This window comes from Ipomoea triloba, chromosome 15, assembly GCF_003576645.1.
Source record: "Ipomoea triloba cultivar NCNSP0323 chromosome 15, ASM357664v1".
Classification (NCBI taxonomy): domain Eukaryota; kingdom Viridiplantae; phylum Streptophyta; class Magnoliopsida; order Solanales; family Convolvulaceae; genus Ipomoea; species Ipomoea triloba.
Window position 1 is genome coordinate 26453644 of NC_044930.1, and position 13580 is coordinate 26467223.

Genomic DNA, 13580 nt, shown 5'->3' on the forward strand with positions numbered 1-13580 from the left:
TGTCGTAAAAAATATATAAGTAGAGGATATGTGTAACCACCTTGTTTATTTGACACCTATAACATATTTAAATTATTTATTTGACACCTATAGCACATATTAAACCCCTTAAGTGCGGTCAAAAAATGACGCCCCTTTCGTCCGGCAATGATATAGTTTCCTAGGAGAATAAGAAGAGGAATTTCAGGATACATCTTTGAAAAAACTGCAATGTAGATTTTCAATGAAGTTTTATGATGCCACCTGCATTTTTGTTTTTGGTTTTTATTTTTAATTTTTAATTTTTAACAAAGTTTTATGATGGAGTTTATAGCACATGTATGTTCAGGTAGCTATATAAATCAAAGTATACTGTGTATTAAATAGGTCATGACCACATGACACATATGATGGGTAACTATATAAATATAAAATTTTAAAGGATGATAGGATAGATATTGAAAGTTTCATTGTAGATATTGCTTCGACCGTCAACAAAGGCACTAAAATAAATATTTCGTTCAATCTCCATATGCCTAATCAACATGGACAGTAGTAATTAAATTTTGAACTAAATTAAACTTGGACCAATTCTTTAATTTAAAAATGTAAAGATAATTTAAAAGAACCTGAATCTACTTTAACTCGATTAAAATTAAGAATAATGAACATATTTAAAATTATATATATCTCAAAAAGACTATTATAAAATATAAATATTAATTTTTCTGACATATATAATCAAACAGTATAGCATATGAAAGTGACAATTTTTATGAATTTTATCACTGCAAGACCGTCATATATATATCACGATATGCACTCTTCTTCTATCTTGAAAATAAAAAATTTTCTGAAATAATTTATTGATGAGCTGTTATGATCTCATGTCCAAAGAAGACAATGTACAAATAAAACGCAATAATGGATTTTTGTATTTTTTGACTAGTAGAAAAATGGGCCTTTTAGATAATCTTAAGGGGAAAAAAAAAAAAAAAAGTGTCACGGTCCTAGTCTTAGATGCTTTGCATCATTTTGGGAGGAAAGTGCATGTGACATTCATCAGCTTCTGTCGACCTAGATAAATTATTTTCCACAATTAGACCCCATTTCATAGAATTTCTAAAATTAAAACCCAAAACAAAAAAGAGGAAAATTATAAAAACATGTAGAAAAGAGTAAAATGACCACTAAAAACCTACTCACACTCGCAACTGTAAATGGTTAAGGTGATACTTTTTTCTCAAGTACTACATACTGATTGTATTCTAAAATTAAAACCCAAAAAAAAAAAAAGAGAAAAGTTATAGAAACATGTAGAAAAGAGTAAAATGGCCACTAAAAACCTACTCTACACTCGCAACTGTAAATGGTTAAGGTGATACGTTTTTTATCGAGTACTACATACTGACTCTGTTACAATGTAATATGTGTTCATAATTATTTTCTCAATCTACTTCGTGTCACTAGACCCCAAACTATTCTTCTCGGTCTAGGAATTTCCAAATGATCAGTTGTTCACATTCTTTTTAGCAGAGGCTCAATCAATTAACTCCAACTATTGCTATGTTGAATTGCCATGTTTGCCAAGATGTGGGATTTTGTTAAATGATGAACATATATTATGTGAAGGGGTAAAAGTGACATTACGTGGTAATAAATACAAATTAAACATGAAGAATTGACAAGCTGGTAAACAAACATTGGTCTGTAAGTGAAATTTAGAGTTGGTTTAATTTTCTTGAAATGATGCATGTCTTAGTACACAAACTAAAAGATTTATTTATACTTTTAGTTGAACTATTGAGGCATTTGGTATATACTTTTCAACATTAGTTTAGTTTTAGTTATAAAATTGTTATATTACGAAAACCGGTGCATCTTAATTCAAGTACTCAATTTTAAAATATTCTAAATATATTTTCATTACTTTCTACTTAAATATGTGACATTTTTAAATATGTGCATTCACCTGTTTTCGTGAGTCTCGTGAGACCCTTCGTAAATGTACAAAAGTTACTACATAAATGCACAAAAAGGTAGCTTGTGTGTATTTATGTTGGACAACTTGCGCACAATCTAATATATGTGTATTCATATAGTAGTTTGTGTGCATTTATGAAAAGTCTCACGGGACTCGCGGGGAGTGGTGGTTTTGTTTGATTATTACTGTATATATATGTTTTGGATAGCAATTTTTTTTTGAACAAAAAAGGATAAAGAAAAAACTATAGGGACAAAATTGCAATAACCCCAAAATCCATGCCCCTTATTGAGGGTGGGCATGCATAAAAGGACACCTCATTTCAAACCAAAACACGAATCCCCCTTTTCAGACTCTCTCCTCCCTTTCTCACTTTTCAAAAGCCAAATGAAAATGCAGAGTAGTAGTTCAAAAGCGCAAGCGGTTGTTTTACTGGCGGTGCTGCTCTCCGCCGCCTGCCAAATCTCCACCGCCCTCATCGACGGTAAGCTCCTCTTCTCTCTCCGGCATCCATATCACCTAGCTCCCATTATTACCTATTTATATTCACACTTAATTTCCACTACTTTTGCACTTATATGCTTCAAAATCTTTGCCGCATTATTCATAATTGTACTACTTGAATCCTATTCAAATTAATATTCTTACAATAATAAATATATTAGTTGGTTAGGTGCATAAAATAATTTCATTGAAAACTCGTCATTTATTTCTGGAAAACATTTATGAATTTTGTATTTTTACCTTTTTTTTGGAAAAATAAAAGAAGAGAAAATATTGGTGGTGGCAGTCACTATCGGACTGGGTCATTTATGAAGGTTACAGATTGGCTAATTGGTAGCCTGTTTCTCTATGGCCTATTGGTCCCAAGTGTTGCATGTACATCTATTAAATGACTAAAATAACCTCGTCCGGTTGAGCCTGTGACTCTAGATGAAAGGGTGTTCATGTCAATTACAGACAAGCATTTAGTACTCATGACTTAGGTAGTTCGTATTACGTAGGTGTCGGACTGAACAGCTATGCTCTTTGTTATAAGATTTTTGTCCCTCCCGAACTCCAATGTGAACGTGATTATTGTCCTTCCACCAATTAATTATCAAACGTGATTCTGTATCTGTAGTTTACACATTCTGTATTTGCAGTTGACAGTTTTTGTAAAAAGTAGCGTTTTTACTGTGAATGCGAGGAATTACTGCAACATTTTTCACGTTTTAGCGAGGTGAGGTGCACGTGCACCGACGTGAAAGGCACGTGAGCGTGATTAATTGGACTCCATTTTGATTGATTTTTGAATGGTAAAAATATGACTCACAGGACTACTAGTGAACGGAAACTTCGAAGCTCCGGTGAAGAAAACGGACCTAAACGGCACAATCGTGACCCGACACGACGCCGTTCCGGGATGGACCGTCACGGGGTTCGTGGAGTACATTCAGGCGGGGCAAAAGCAAGGCGACATGCAACTAGTGGTGCCGGAGGGCTTCGCCGCCGTGCGGCTGGGCAACGAGGCTTCAATCAAGCAAACGCTGAACGTCTCCAAAGGGATGTACTACTCCATCACGTTCTGCGCCGCCCGGACTTGCGCTCAGGAGGAGAGGCTGAACATCACGGTGGCGCCGGACTCCGGCGTGCTGCCCATCCAAACGCTGTACAGTATCAACGGCTGGGATTGCTACGCCTGGGCTTTCCAGGCTGAAAATGCCCAGGCTGAGATCATAATTCACAACCCCGGCGTGGAGGAGGACCCGGCTTGCGGTCCGCTCATCGATTCTGTTGCGATCCGAACATTGTATCCTCCCAAACCTACCAACGGTATGTTTCCTCAGTTTAAATCCTTATTTTAATCAAGTTTTTCCAATAGTAGTCGCAATCCTACATAGTATCTCATGACTCATTTAGGTGTTAGTATCCACAATTTACGTACTAAATATTCACAATTTTATATATTAAATGTTCACAATTTACATATGCAGGGTTACAATAGGCGCTAAGCACTAGTCGAGCAGTAGACTAGCGTTGGGTGCTTAAGTGGTACCTAAGCAACGACTTATAAAAATAAAAAAAAGTATGTGTGTAGGCGTATGTCATATATTATATTATATATATATATCTTACTTATCTTATTTATATAAATAAATAAATATAAATATAATAAAAATAATTTACAAGGATGACTCGCCCAAGTTAACTCGGTTAACTCTGTTTAGTTGGGTAAGTTAACTTAGCTGAATTCGGCCGAGTTAAGCGCTAGGCCGCAAGACACTTAGGTGGACGCCTAGGGAAAAATTCGTCTCAGTCTAGGAAGACCTAGTGGGCAGTTGATTTTTGCAACAGTGAACATACTGAGTGCTTATAATTTAAATTGGGAACATTTCGTATGTAAATTGTGAATATTCAATATATATTTTGATTCGAATTCATCTGTGAACTAGGTCCATGTCATAACTATTGATTTATATTATTTATTTTGCAGTGAACTTGTTAAAAAATTGGGATTTTGAGGAGGGCCCATACGTGTTTCCGAAGGTAGACACCGGCGTTCTTTGCCCGCCGTTCACGGAGGACGACCACTCGCCGCTACCGGCGTGGACGGTGGAGTCTCTGAAAGCCGTGAAATACATAGACGCGGAGCACTTCAGCGTGCCGCACGGCCGGAGGGCGGTGGAACTGGTGGCCGGGAAAGAGAGCGCCGTCACCCAGATCGCGCGCACCGTCGCCGGCAAATTCTACGACCTCACGTTCCTCGTCGGCGACGCCAGCAACAAGTGCGAGGGGTCCATGGTGGTCGAGGCCTTCGCAGGGCCCTCCACGCTCAAGGTCCCCTACGAGTCAAAGGGCCAAGGCGGCTTCAAACCGGCCAAGCTCCGGTTCAGGGCCACCGCGAACCGGACCCGGGTTATGTTCTTCAGCACGTATTATCACACCCGGAGCGACGATTTCGTCTCGCTCTGTGGCCCCGTCGTTGACTTCGTCAAACTCGTCAGCGTTCGTAACCCTCACCGGAGACTCGCCTGAAGTACACGCCGGCGCCGGCGGCATTTGCCTACGTACGAGGTTGTTTTATGATTGTTTGATTATACTAAGGAGATTTTTGTTGGTAGTTTGAAGTGATGACGGGGAGAGTTTTATATATATATTAGCTTTTAATATATATATATATATGTACCTTCAAGAAGCTAAGCTAAGCATGCATGTTACTTGCATACTTTGATAATCTATCTCTATATATAATATGATTAAGCTATTGAAAGTTGAAAAGATATATGTATGTATATTGTGTTTTGCTCAGTGCTATATTATGTAATTCAACACAATAATGGAGAAAATTCATAATATAATTAACTCCGAGTTTAGTTTTGTTGAATGAAAATATATTTCTTTGATTTAAGATAAAACACATTACCACTACTTAATCAGTCTAGATTATTCGTACTTGATCTGGCTTGTTTAGATTGAGAAGGTCCATAAGTGGCTTTTGAGGGAGTTGAATTGGTGTAACCGTGTAAGAGGTGTAATTAGACAATTATTGATGAATAATGACAAACACCTTACAAACCTAAATAAAGGTTGAATTGAGGGGGAACATGTTGGGTTAGATTGATGGCAGGCCACATGCTATTGTGGCATAAACATGTCATTCCAAGGCTTGTATGGATTAGGCCCTCCCTCGGCCATGTCCCTTGATGTTGGCTTTGGCACTCTTACTTTTTTAATGAGCATTTAGGCCTCCATTCTTATTCTTCGGCTAAACAAGTTGGCCTATAATCCCCATTGATTGTAAGGACATTTCTAATGGTTTGGAGATTTTGACAAGCTTTTATCAAATTTATTATAAAATGAGAGAAAAGAGAAAAAACAATTAAATAATGCTCCATAATAATATTTGAAAAATAAAGAACTTAAAGTAGTATTCGACTAACTGAAAGCTCAAAAACTATGCAAAATTGAGTATTTAGCCAAAAAAAAAGTCTACTTTCTCTTACCCCTCTTCCAAGTAATCAATTTTTCTCAAAAATGGTGAAGAATCCCCCATTGGGAATACTCTAAAAAACAAAAGTTGGAGTTTGTTCACCAATAAACTAAATGTGATTTTATAAAAAATAAAGTAAAACATAAGAATAAGAATAATAGTAGTTGATAGTGTAAATTAGATTGAATTATGAGTCATATTCTTATCATTGATTAAGTACAAATTAAAAATTGTATGACCATATAATGTGACCAAAAAGGGTCAACCAGGTGTGATCAAACAACCACTCTTGCAAGGGTCAACCACTCTAGCAAATGAACTCACCCAATAAAATAGGTTTTCACACATACCCACATAGATATATGATGGGTAACACTTGTGTAAGACCGTCTCACGGATCTCAATCTGTGAGACGGGTCAGATCAAATATTTCATTAATAGGTCAAATCTTTGACCTCATTAATCAAAAATCCAACCCGTCTCACAAATTGAAGCCGGTGAGATCGTCTCACACAAGTTTTTGCCATATAAGAAAATTGAAATCAAAGCACAGCCAAAATCTTTGGCAAAAAACTGATAAAAGTATACAAATTTATGTAAATTGAAATGCGCCATGGCACAAGTTGACATTAATCTCACTGAATTTGAACGTCCAATAAATGGTACATTCAAGCACAAAAAGTTTATTTTAAAAAAAAAAAAAAAAAAAGTAGTCTACAAAAAACAGGCATTTTGCAGAAGGAAATAGAAAGGTTTTAATGGAGCCATGATGCTTGACAAAGGCACGTTCTCTCTACTTTGCAGATTCCAAGAAAACAAGAAAAGCATTCAACTCTTGCCAACACTTTCTCCAGTCTCACATCAACATGTTAAACTCCTAGAAACAGTCGCAACAAGTTACATTGTCACCCAAAATATGATGTTTTATTCTCTCTGTTCGAGAGTTGTCCCTTATTCGGAACAACACCACTGCCTCGATGCCCAAGGTAGAGCATTCAGACTGCAGCCAGATAGAACCACAACAGTTATTAGCAGTTTGAGAGTTGTCCCTTATTCGGAACAACACCACTGCCTCGATGCCCTAGAATCACAACAGTTATTAGCAGTCTGACAATGAATAAAGTATAAGAAGAAGAAGAAGAAGATGGTGGTTCAGATATAATAGCTCAACCTTCACCATTTACATGAATGTTAATGAAGGTAGTCCACAACAAACGAATACCACAATTAACAATAAGGACAGAAGCATCGATTTACAGCATGTATTCAAAAGAAGTACCTGGCAGAGTCGTAGGATCAGGCTGATGTGCAGGTAAACACTATACAAAGTTCAGGGGGTAAAGTGCACTGGAAAATTTATATGTAGTAAATTGCAATGGATCCTAAACTATTGTATTTCAACAGTGTTATAGAATAGCAGGCAGTGGTTAGTGGTACTACTAAATGACTTCAATCAGAAATTGTTCATCTAAACCTAGAGATTAGAGACTAATCATTTATTCAATTTATTTGTTTAAATCTAATCATTATTATCAACAAATTTACAAATCATTCAAACCCAAGATTACCACTAAGCCCAATAAGTCCGATTATGCTCACCAAATAAGCATGGAAAAAAGCACAAAAACAATAACCGCACTCATGGAAAAAAGCACAAAAACAATAACCGCACTCATAAAATATATGACGTTAGACTTGAACCTGAGACCTCGGCTATCCAAATGCCAATTCAACCTCATAAGTGTTGGCAGCAATTCACTGAACTTGAAATTGTACCTTCTTTATTTACAAATTTTAAGGATGTTGCGGGAATGAAAAGTAAATGAAGCTACTAACACTAAAAATGAATTTCCAACAGGTTAGGGGAAAAGGGTATTGTTAAAAGTTCATCAGTCATAGAAGTAGATAGACATTCTAGAAATGCACCATTCCATTGAAAATTGAAATGCATCCAGAATCAGCACAAAAGTAATACTATTTTGATGAAGATATAAATAATGGACCTATCAATAAGTGAGCAATGTCAGCTTACCAGAGGCTACCTTCAAGAAAAAACCAGACAAAAGAAATCCCGCAGCATGAACTAAATAGTGTATAACAACCAATAGAGTAAATAATACCAGGGATTGAACATATTGTGTGGAAATTGGATGGATGCATTGTCCTGTAGTATGTTCCAATAGAATGGCTGGTAACCCCAGGCATCACTTTTGAATTAAGAAAGGGACGCATCATGCATCCACCAGTGTCCCTGGAAAATGCAGGGAGGCTAATCAAAAATATCCTTAAAAGCAGAATTCATATGCTGCCAAGCAGTGTGGAGAGAGTAAATGTACTTCAGTCCAAGCATGCATGCATGCCAAAAATTAAGCAGATTCACACATCTCAAATACATAAATGAAAAAGAATAGTAGTTACAGGAAACATGAATCCATATACTCATTTGAGTCATTTCAATGCAACATTTCTGTAATTTTTTTTATAATAAATATTACATAATCCCATAGTTACAAAAATCAACTTCCCAAAAAATCTGAGAAATAACAAGACTAAATATACAAAGTGCAACCTTGCTTTTTAAAATATATAGGGAAGAGGGATGAAAATTACCCAACTAGAACAGAAGAGACATGAATCCTAATTATCATATGGTGCCTTAGCAGATATTAGGTTTTTTAGCTCTGTCAAATGTTCATCATCTGAAATATGGAGTTCAGTAAGGAGATTTGTTAATAATGCTTCTTTTTCCCAAGTTAAGGGTCCAGAAGCATATAATGCCTGCAGAGTGCAGCGATAAGCTTGCAACTCTAACCTATGAATAGTTTCTCCCAAACCATCATCTGGAAGAAGGGAATGACTTGAATCCTCATCTCCTAAAGGACAAACTGACTCTGCATCACTGACAAGGGCATCTGACACTTTACGATGAACTGGAACAAAATGGAAACCAGGATTAATTTGACTATTGCTAGCAACACTACAACTACCAACAGAGCTACCACTATCAGAATCACTAAATTCTGAGGTTGTCGATGAGGAATGACAAAAGACACCATGTAGTTTTTCTTCGTACATTTCATTATATCCATTTGATATAACATTAACGGAAGTATGCATGTATTTTTCACCCAGTGTTTCTCTTGGGTAAGCAACAGCATCTACCTTTTCAAGTGATTGTGATGGAGCTACTACTCTTTGTCTCTTGCAATTTGTCTCCAAGGCTCTTAGCTTCTGAGAGTTTCCAGGATATGATTCAACAGTGGATGAGTAGTAAGGAGACTCCCGCTTCAAGGATCTTGAAGAGACCACATGAGAGTCCTGCAATCTAGTGATGTCTTCAGAGGCAAAACACTCCTTTCCTCCACGTACATTAGCCCAATGATCAGATGAAGGTGACTGGAAGTTCAACTTTTTATGACAATTATAAGATGATAATTTATGTGCTTTTAGAGCTTTAAAATTTCCAGAACCCTGTTAAAGGAAGAAAAATAGCAGATTAGAATCTTATTGAAGCCATGTCGCAAAGAAAACTGAAAATAAATATTTCTGTGTGCATTAGTTTTCTTTTTTTTTTTTTTAATAAATCAACTAGCCAGTAACATAATGAAACTGCATTTATCCGGTCTAATACTAAATCTAAATAATGTTATCAACTTATTCATTAAAAAAGAAAAACTCTCATAATTGCAGAGACAAGGCCAAAAGTACCTTAGGCAGCAAAACCCATTTTCCATCTTGCCAATATTGTCGGCTTCTCATCTGTGATCTGTGGATGGAAAATTCCTCAGAGCATCCAAGTAGTCTCACCAAATAATGATCTCCTCTCAAAACCTTGAGAACACATGCAACTTTCCATGAGTATTCTTCATTAGATAAACATACCTCCACAAGGTCACCAACTACCCAATTTTCTCCACTTCGGACTGGAGGGGGGCAAGGTCTAATAAGCTTCCTAGGAATTTTCACCTTCCTTGATGGACTTCTAAACATGGAACAAGAATCATATCTCACAGTGTAGGTATGATCATTTCCAGAAAGTACCTCAGCAGTATGCCACGAGATTGGCACCTCCGAGGTGTTCATTACCTCCACTTTGTAACCACTTTTAAGCCTCATTGTGGCTGTGATTCTTCAAATAAAGCAACCTGATTGTAAATAAAAGCCAGTGAGAAGCAGGCAAATGCAATTCCATCACACAATCAATATGAAAATCAAACATACATCTTCTGGACAAAAATACAAAATAGATTTTTAAAAAACTCTACAAACACAATCAACATTATACAATAATATACTAAACTCTTTCAAATCAAATCTAATGAAAATTTACAAGGGAATAAGATGTTAACAGTGAAACAGTGTATACTGAAAGCTTTGTCAAACATGGAATAAAAAGACGAAAGGCATAATCTTTACAGAACGAATCTAAAAAAGAGGCACAAGATAAAAGTAATTGCTCAACAATGATCCTTGGCATAGCATAAAAATAAATAAATAAATACATAAATAAAACTGATCAGCTTGCCAATCCAAAAATAAACGTTAGGAATTAGGATACATAACTAAAATTTCATTAGCAAAGAATTAAGTACTCAGATTAAGCTCTAATAACAGTTGATCACAAATATATACCCATCAAACAGAAATTGCACAAAAAAATAAAACAACAAATTGGTAAATATAAAAATTTATAACCAGTATGAATTAAGGCAACAAAACAAAACCAAAATCAATCAATCAAAACTGAAACTTACAAAAATAAAATAAAATAAAAACAAATAATATTGCTACACATGAAATTCAACCGAAGAAAAAACTCACCTTTTCGAGAAATTGAAAGAAATCTTTTGATAAAATCTGCTCCCTTGAGCTCTTGATTGCCTTCTGTATTATCTGCGACGATCCAAATTGAATTGGGAGTTACTAGGGTTTGTTTCAGATTGTGCTGGTCGAGATGATGATAAAATTGGGGAAAACTTTAAACTTGGAGCAGTGAATAAATATGGGTCGTGGAGTCGTGAGGGTATTGTTGGAAGATCAGGTCAAAAGGTGGTTTTAGTTTAACTTTATAAATAATAATTTAAAAAACTAAAAATTAACCAGAAAATAGGATTGTGCGTAACGCACGACACCTATCATAAATCGTCGTGTAAGTGTAGGGAGTTACTAAGCCACGCTCCTGACTTGGTGCGTGGTGCACACGATCTGTTTCAACGTTGGTGATGATGGAATGGAGAAACCGAAATGTTTTCAAAAGTGGTTTAATTTTAGTTTGATTAGGTTTGACGTGATAATTAAATAGTATTATAATTATAATTTAGATTTCTCTCTATTAATTTTATGTGTATTTATTTATTATTTAGTATGATTTGTTTGTTAAGTTATTTGTTGGTTAAGATAATGATTGTTGGGTGAAGGTTTTTTTTTTAATGGTTTAATTTTTATAATTTATTAGTTGGATTGATGAACATATGTATTTGTATTGGGCCATATTCATTTCATTTGGGCTCTTTTTTTGGGGCGGGTGAGGGGTTGTCTATTACATCCATGTCCAACACATGTTACATATTTTGAAAGAAAGTTTTTTTTTTTTTTTTTTTTTTTTTTTTTTTTTTTTNGGGGACCCCGAGAAAGTTATTGCCTCCTAACAATAACATGATCGACATTGAACAATAGCTCCTAGTTGGTCGTTGAAGAAAACTTCTCTTACTGGGGTAGGAGGGTCATTGAATTCGCACCTGTCAAGATACCACCATTTAAGGCTACCTTGGCTAAGGTATTGGCCACTTGATTTTGCTCACGATAAGTATGTATAATAATTCAATTACGTTTCTTTTAGACCTCATTAGCCTATTGATGTTTTTAGTGAGTGCACATAGTCTCCTAGAGCACAACACAATATCCCGTTTGTTGTCCTTTGTGTCTACGTATTTGTCTCGTTAAATTAAATCACCAGGCATTACCAAAACAATCAGATTTTGTTATATTTAATAATAATTATTAGTTATTGTTTAAATAAAAAGATTTAATAACTAAGAAATAATATATTTTGTTATTAACTTACCTATTTTGACAGAGGTTTGAAATTTTGTATGGACAAATTTGACCCTTAGTTGATGTTAGGGGGATTTGGATTGTTAATTAAGCGCATGAATTTAGAGTGTTGAATTTTAATCATAGCTATTTATTACTTATTTTCTATATGTACCATCTCTCCATTCCATAGTTTTTATGTGGGATAGTATTTTCATAGGAGCGATATATATATATATATATATATATATATATATATATATATATATATATATATATATATATATATATATATATATATATATATATAGAGAGAGAGAGAGAGAGAGAGAGAGAGAGAGAGAGAGAGAGAGAGAGGGAGAGGATCGCGTTCAAATGAGAACGGTGCGCCCATGAGAGAACTGAGAATGCATGATATCCGTCCACGTGTCCAGATCTAACAGATGAGAAATACTGATTTAAAAAAAAAACGCGATGACATTTTCGTAAATATTTGAACATCGAAGTGCAAGTAAAATGTATTACAAGTGCAAATAACAGTTTCATATAGTGCACCTAAGTGCAAGTAAAATGTATTATAAGTGCAAGTAAAATGTGTTACATGTGCAAGTAAAATGTACACTGAGCATCAATACTAAGTGCATCTAACATTATAACTAGTTGCAGCTAACGTTATCATTAGTTGTGCCTAGGTGCATGAATGTTAACAAGGTAAATTAATAGTGCAGTTGGGTTAAAAGGATACTGCAGTTGTGTTGAACTGATACTGTAGTTGTGTTGAAAAGAACTACAGTTGCGCGGAACTGAGGTCGTTCATCCGTTCAAAACCACTGCATTATCCGTTCAACACAACTGCAGTATCAGTTCAACACAACTGCAGTTCCAGACGGATGAAACGGTCTCTGTTACGCGCAACTGCAGTTTCCTTTCAACACAACTGCAGTATCCGTTCAACACAACTGCAGTATCCTTTCAACACAACTGCAGTATCAGCCATGACCCATGGTCCACGGTATAACTACTGTAGTTTGAATAGTTGTGATGACCATAATTAAAATATACATTTTTAATATATTAAAAGTATATTATTTGTGTATGTACTGAAGTCTGAAGTTACATTATTTTGTATACTATCATGGGTTCTCTCGAAATTCTTCCCCACAAAGAGAGTTCACTTGCCACTTGAGCTACCCCACGGGGTTAAATGTTTTCTTATTGATTATTCTTTCAATGTTATTTTATTTTTTCAAAATATAAAATATAAAATTTATAATGTTAGGCCCATTTCAAATATGAGTTAATACCATTTGAGGTCCTTCGAATATAATAGTTTTATCACGTTTGGTCATAAATTTTCAAATTGACAACGCATTGTCCTTCGACTTTCAAATTGTTATCATCCGTAGTTCAAATTAACTACCCATGATCCTTTAACCTTCAAAATTTAACCAGCTGTGATCCTCCTAAATGACCATGAGTTGTTAAAATTTGATATTTGAAGGATGGTGATTAACTTAGACTACAGATGGTAACAATTTGAAAGTCGAAGGATCGCGAATGATAAATTTAAAAGTGTAGAACTAAATGTGCCAAAACAACTCTACTCGAAGG

At 35.4% G+C, this 13580-nt stretch overlaps 2 protein-coding genes across 3 annotated transcripts; one reads left to right on the forward strand and one right to left on the reverse strand.

Annotated features, from left to right (window-relative positions):
• The first annotated feature begins 2288 nt into the window (after nucleotides 1-2288).
• LOC116006898 lies at nucleotides 2289-5318 on the forward strand. Its single transcript, XM_031247406.1, has 3 exons — nucleotides 2289-2447; nucleotides 3281-3778; nucleotides 4440-5318. The coding sequence occupies exons 1-3, from the start codon at nucleotides 2351-2353 to the stop codon at nucleotides 4979-4981; spliced, it is 1137 nt and encodes a 378-aa protein (XP_031103266.1). The 5' UTR covers nucleotides 2289-2350; the 3' UTR covers nucleotides 4982-5318.
• Nucleotides 5319-8350: 3032 nt separating this feature from the next.
• On the reverse strand, nucleotides 8351-10943 carry LOC116007043. 2 transcript variants are annotated; one of them, XM_031247617.1, is made up of 4 exons: nucleotides 10758-10943; nucleotides 9978-10081; nucleotides 9645-9767; nucleotides 8351-9407 (listed from the first exon to the last, which is right to left on the reverse strand). In XM_031247617.1, exons 2-4 carry the CDS (start codon nucleotides 10050-10052, stop codon nucleotides 8574-8576), a joined length of 1032 nt encoding a protein of 343 aa, XP_031103477.1. In that variant the 5' UTR covers nucleotides 10053-10081; nucleotides 10758-10943; the 3' UTR covers nucleotides 8351-8573. The 2 variants fall into 2 exon arrangements, with proteins under 2 accessions (XP_031103477.1, XP_031103476.1); XM_031247616.1 differs by having other exon boundaries at nucleotides 9645-10081; nucleotides 10758-10941.
• Between the last annotated feature and the right edge of the window lie 2637 nt (nucleotides 10944-13580).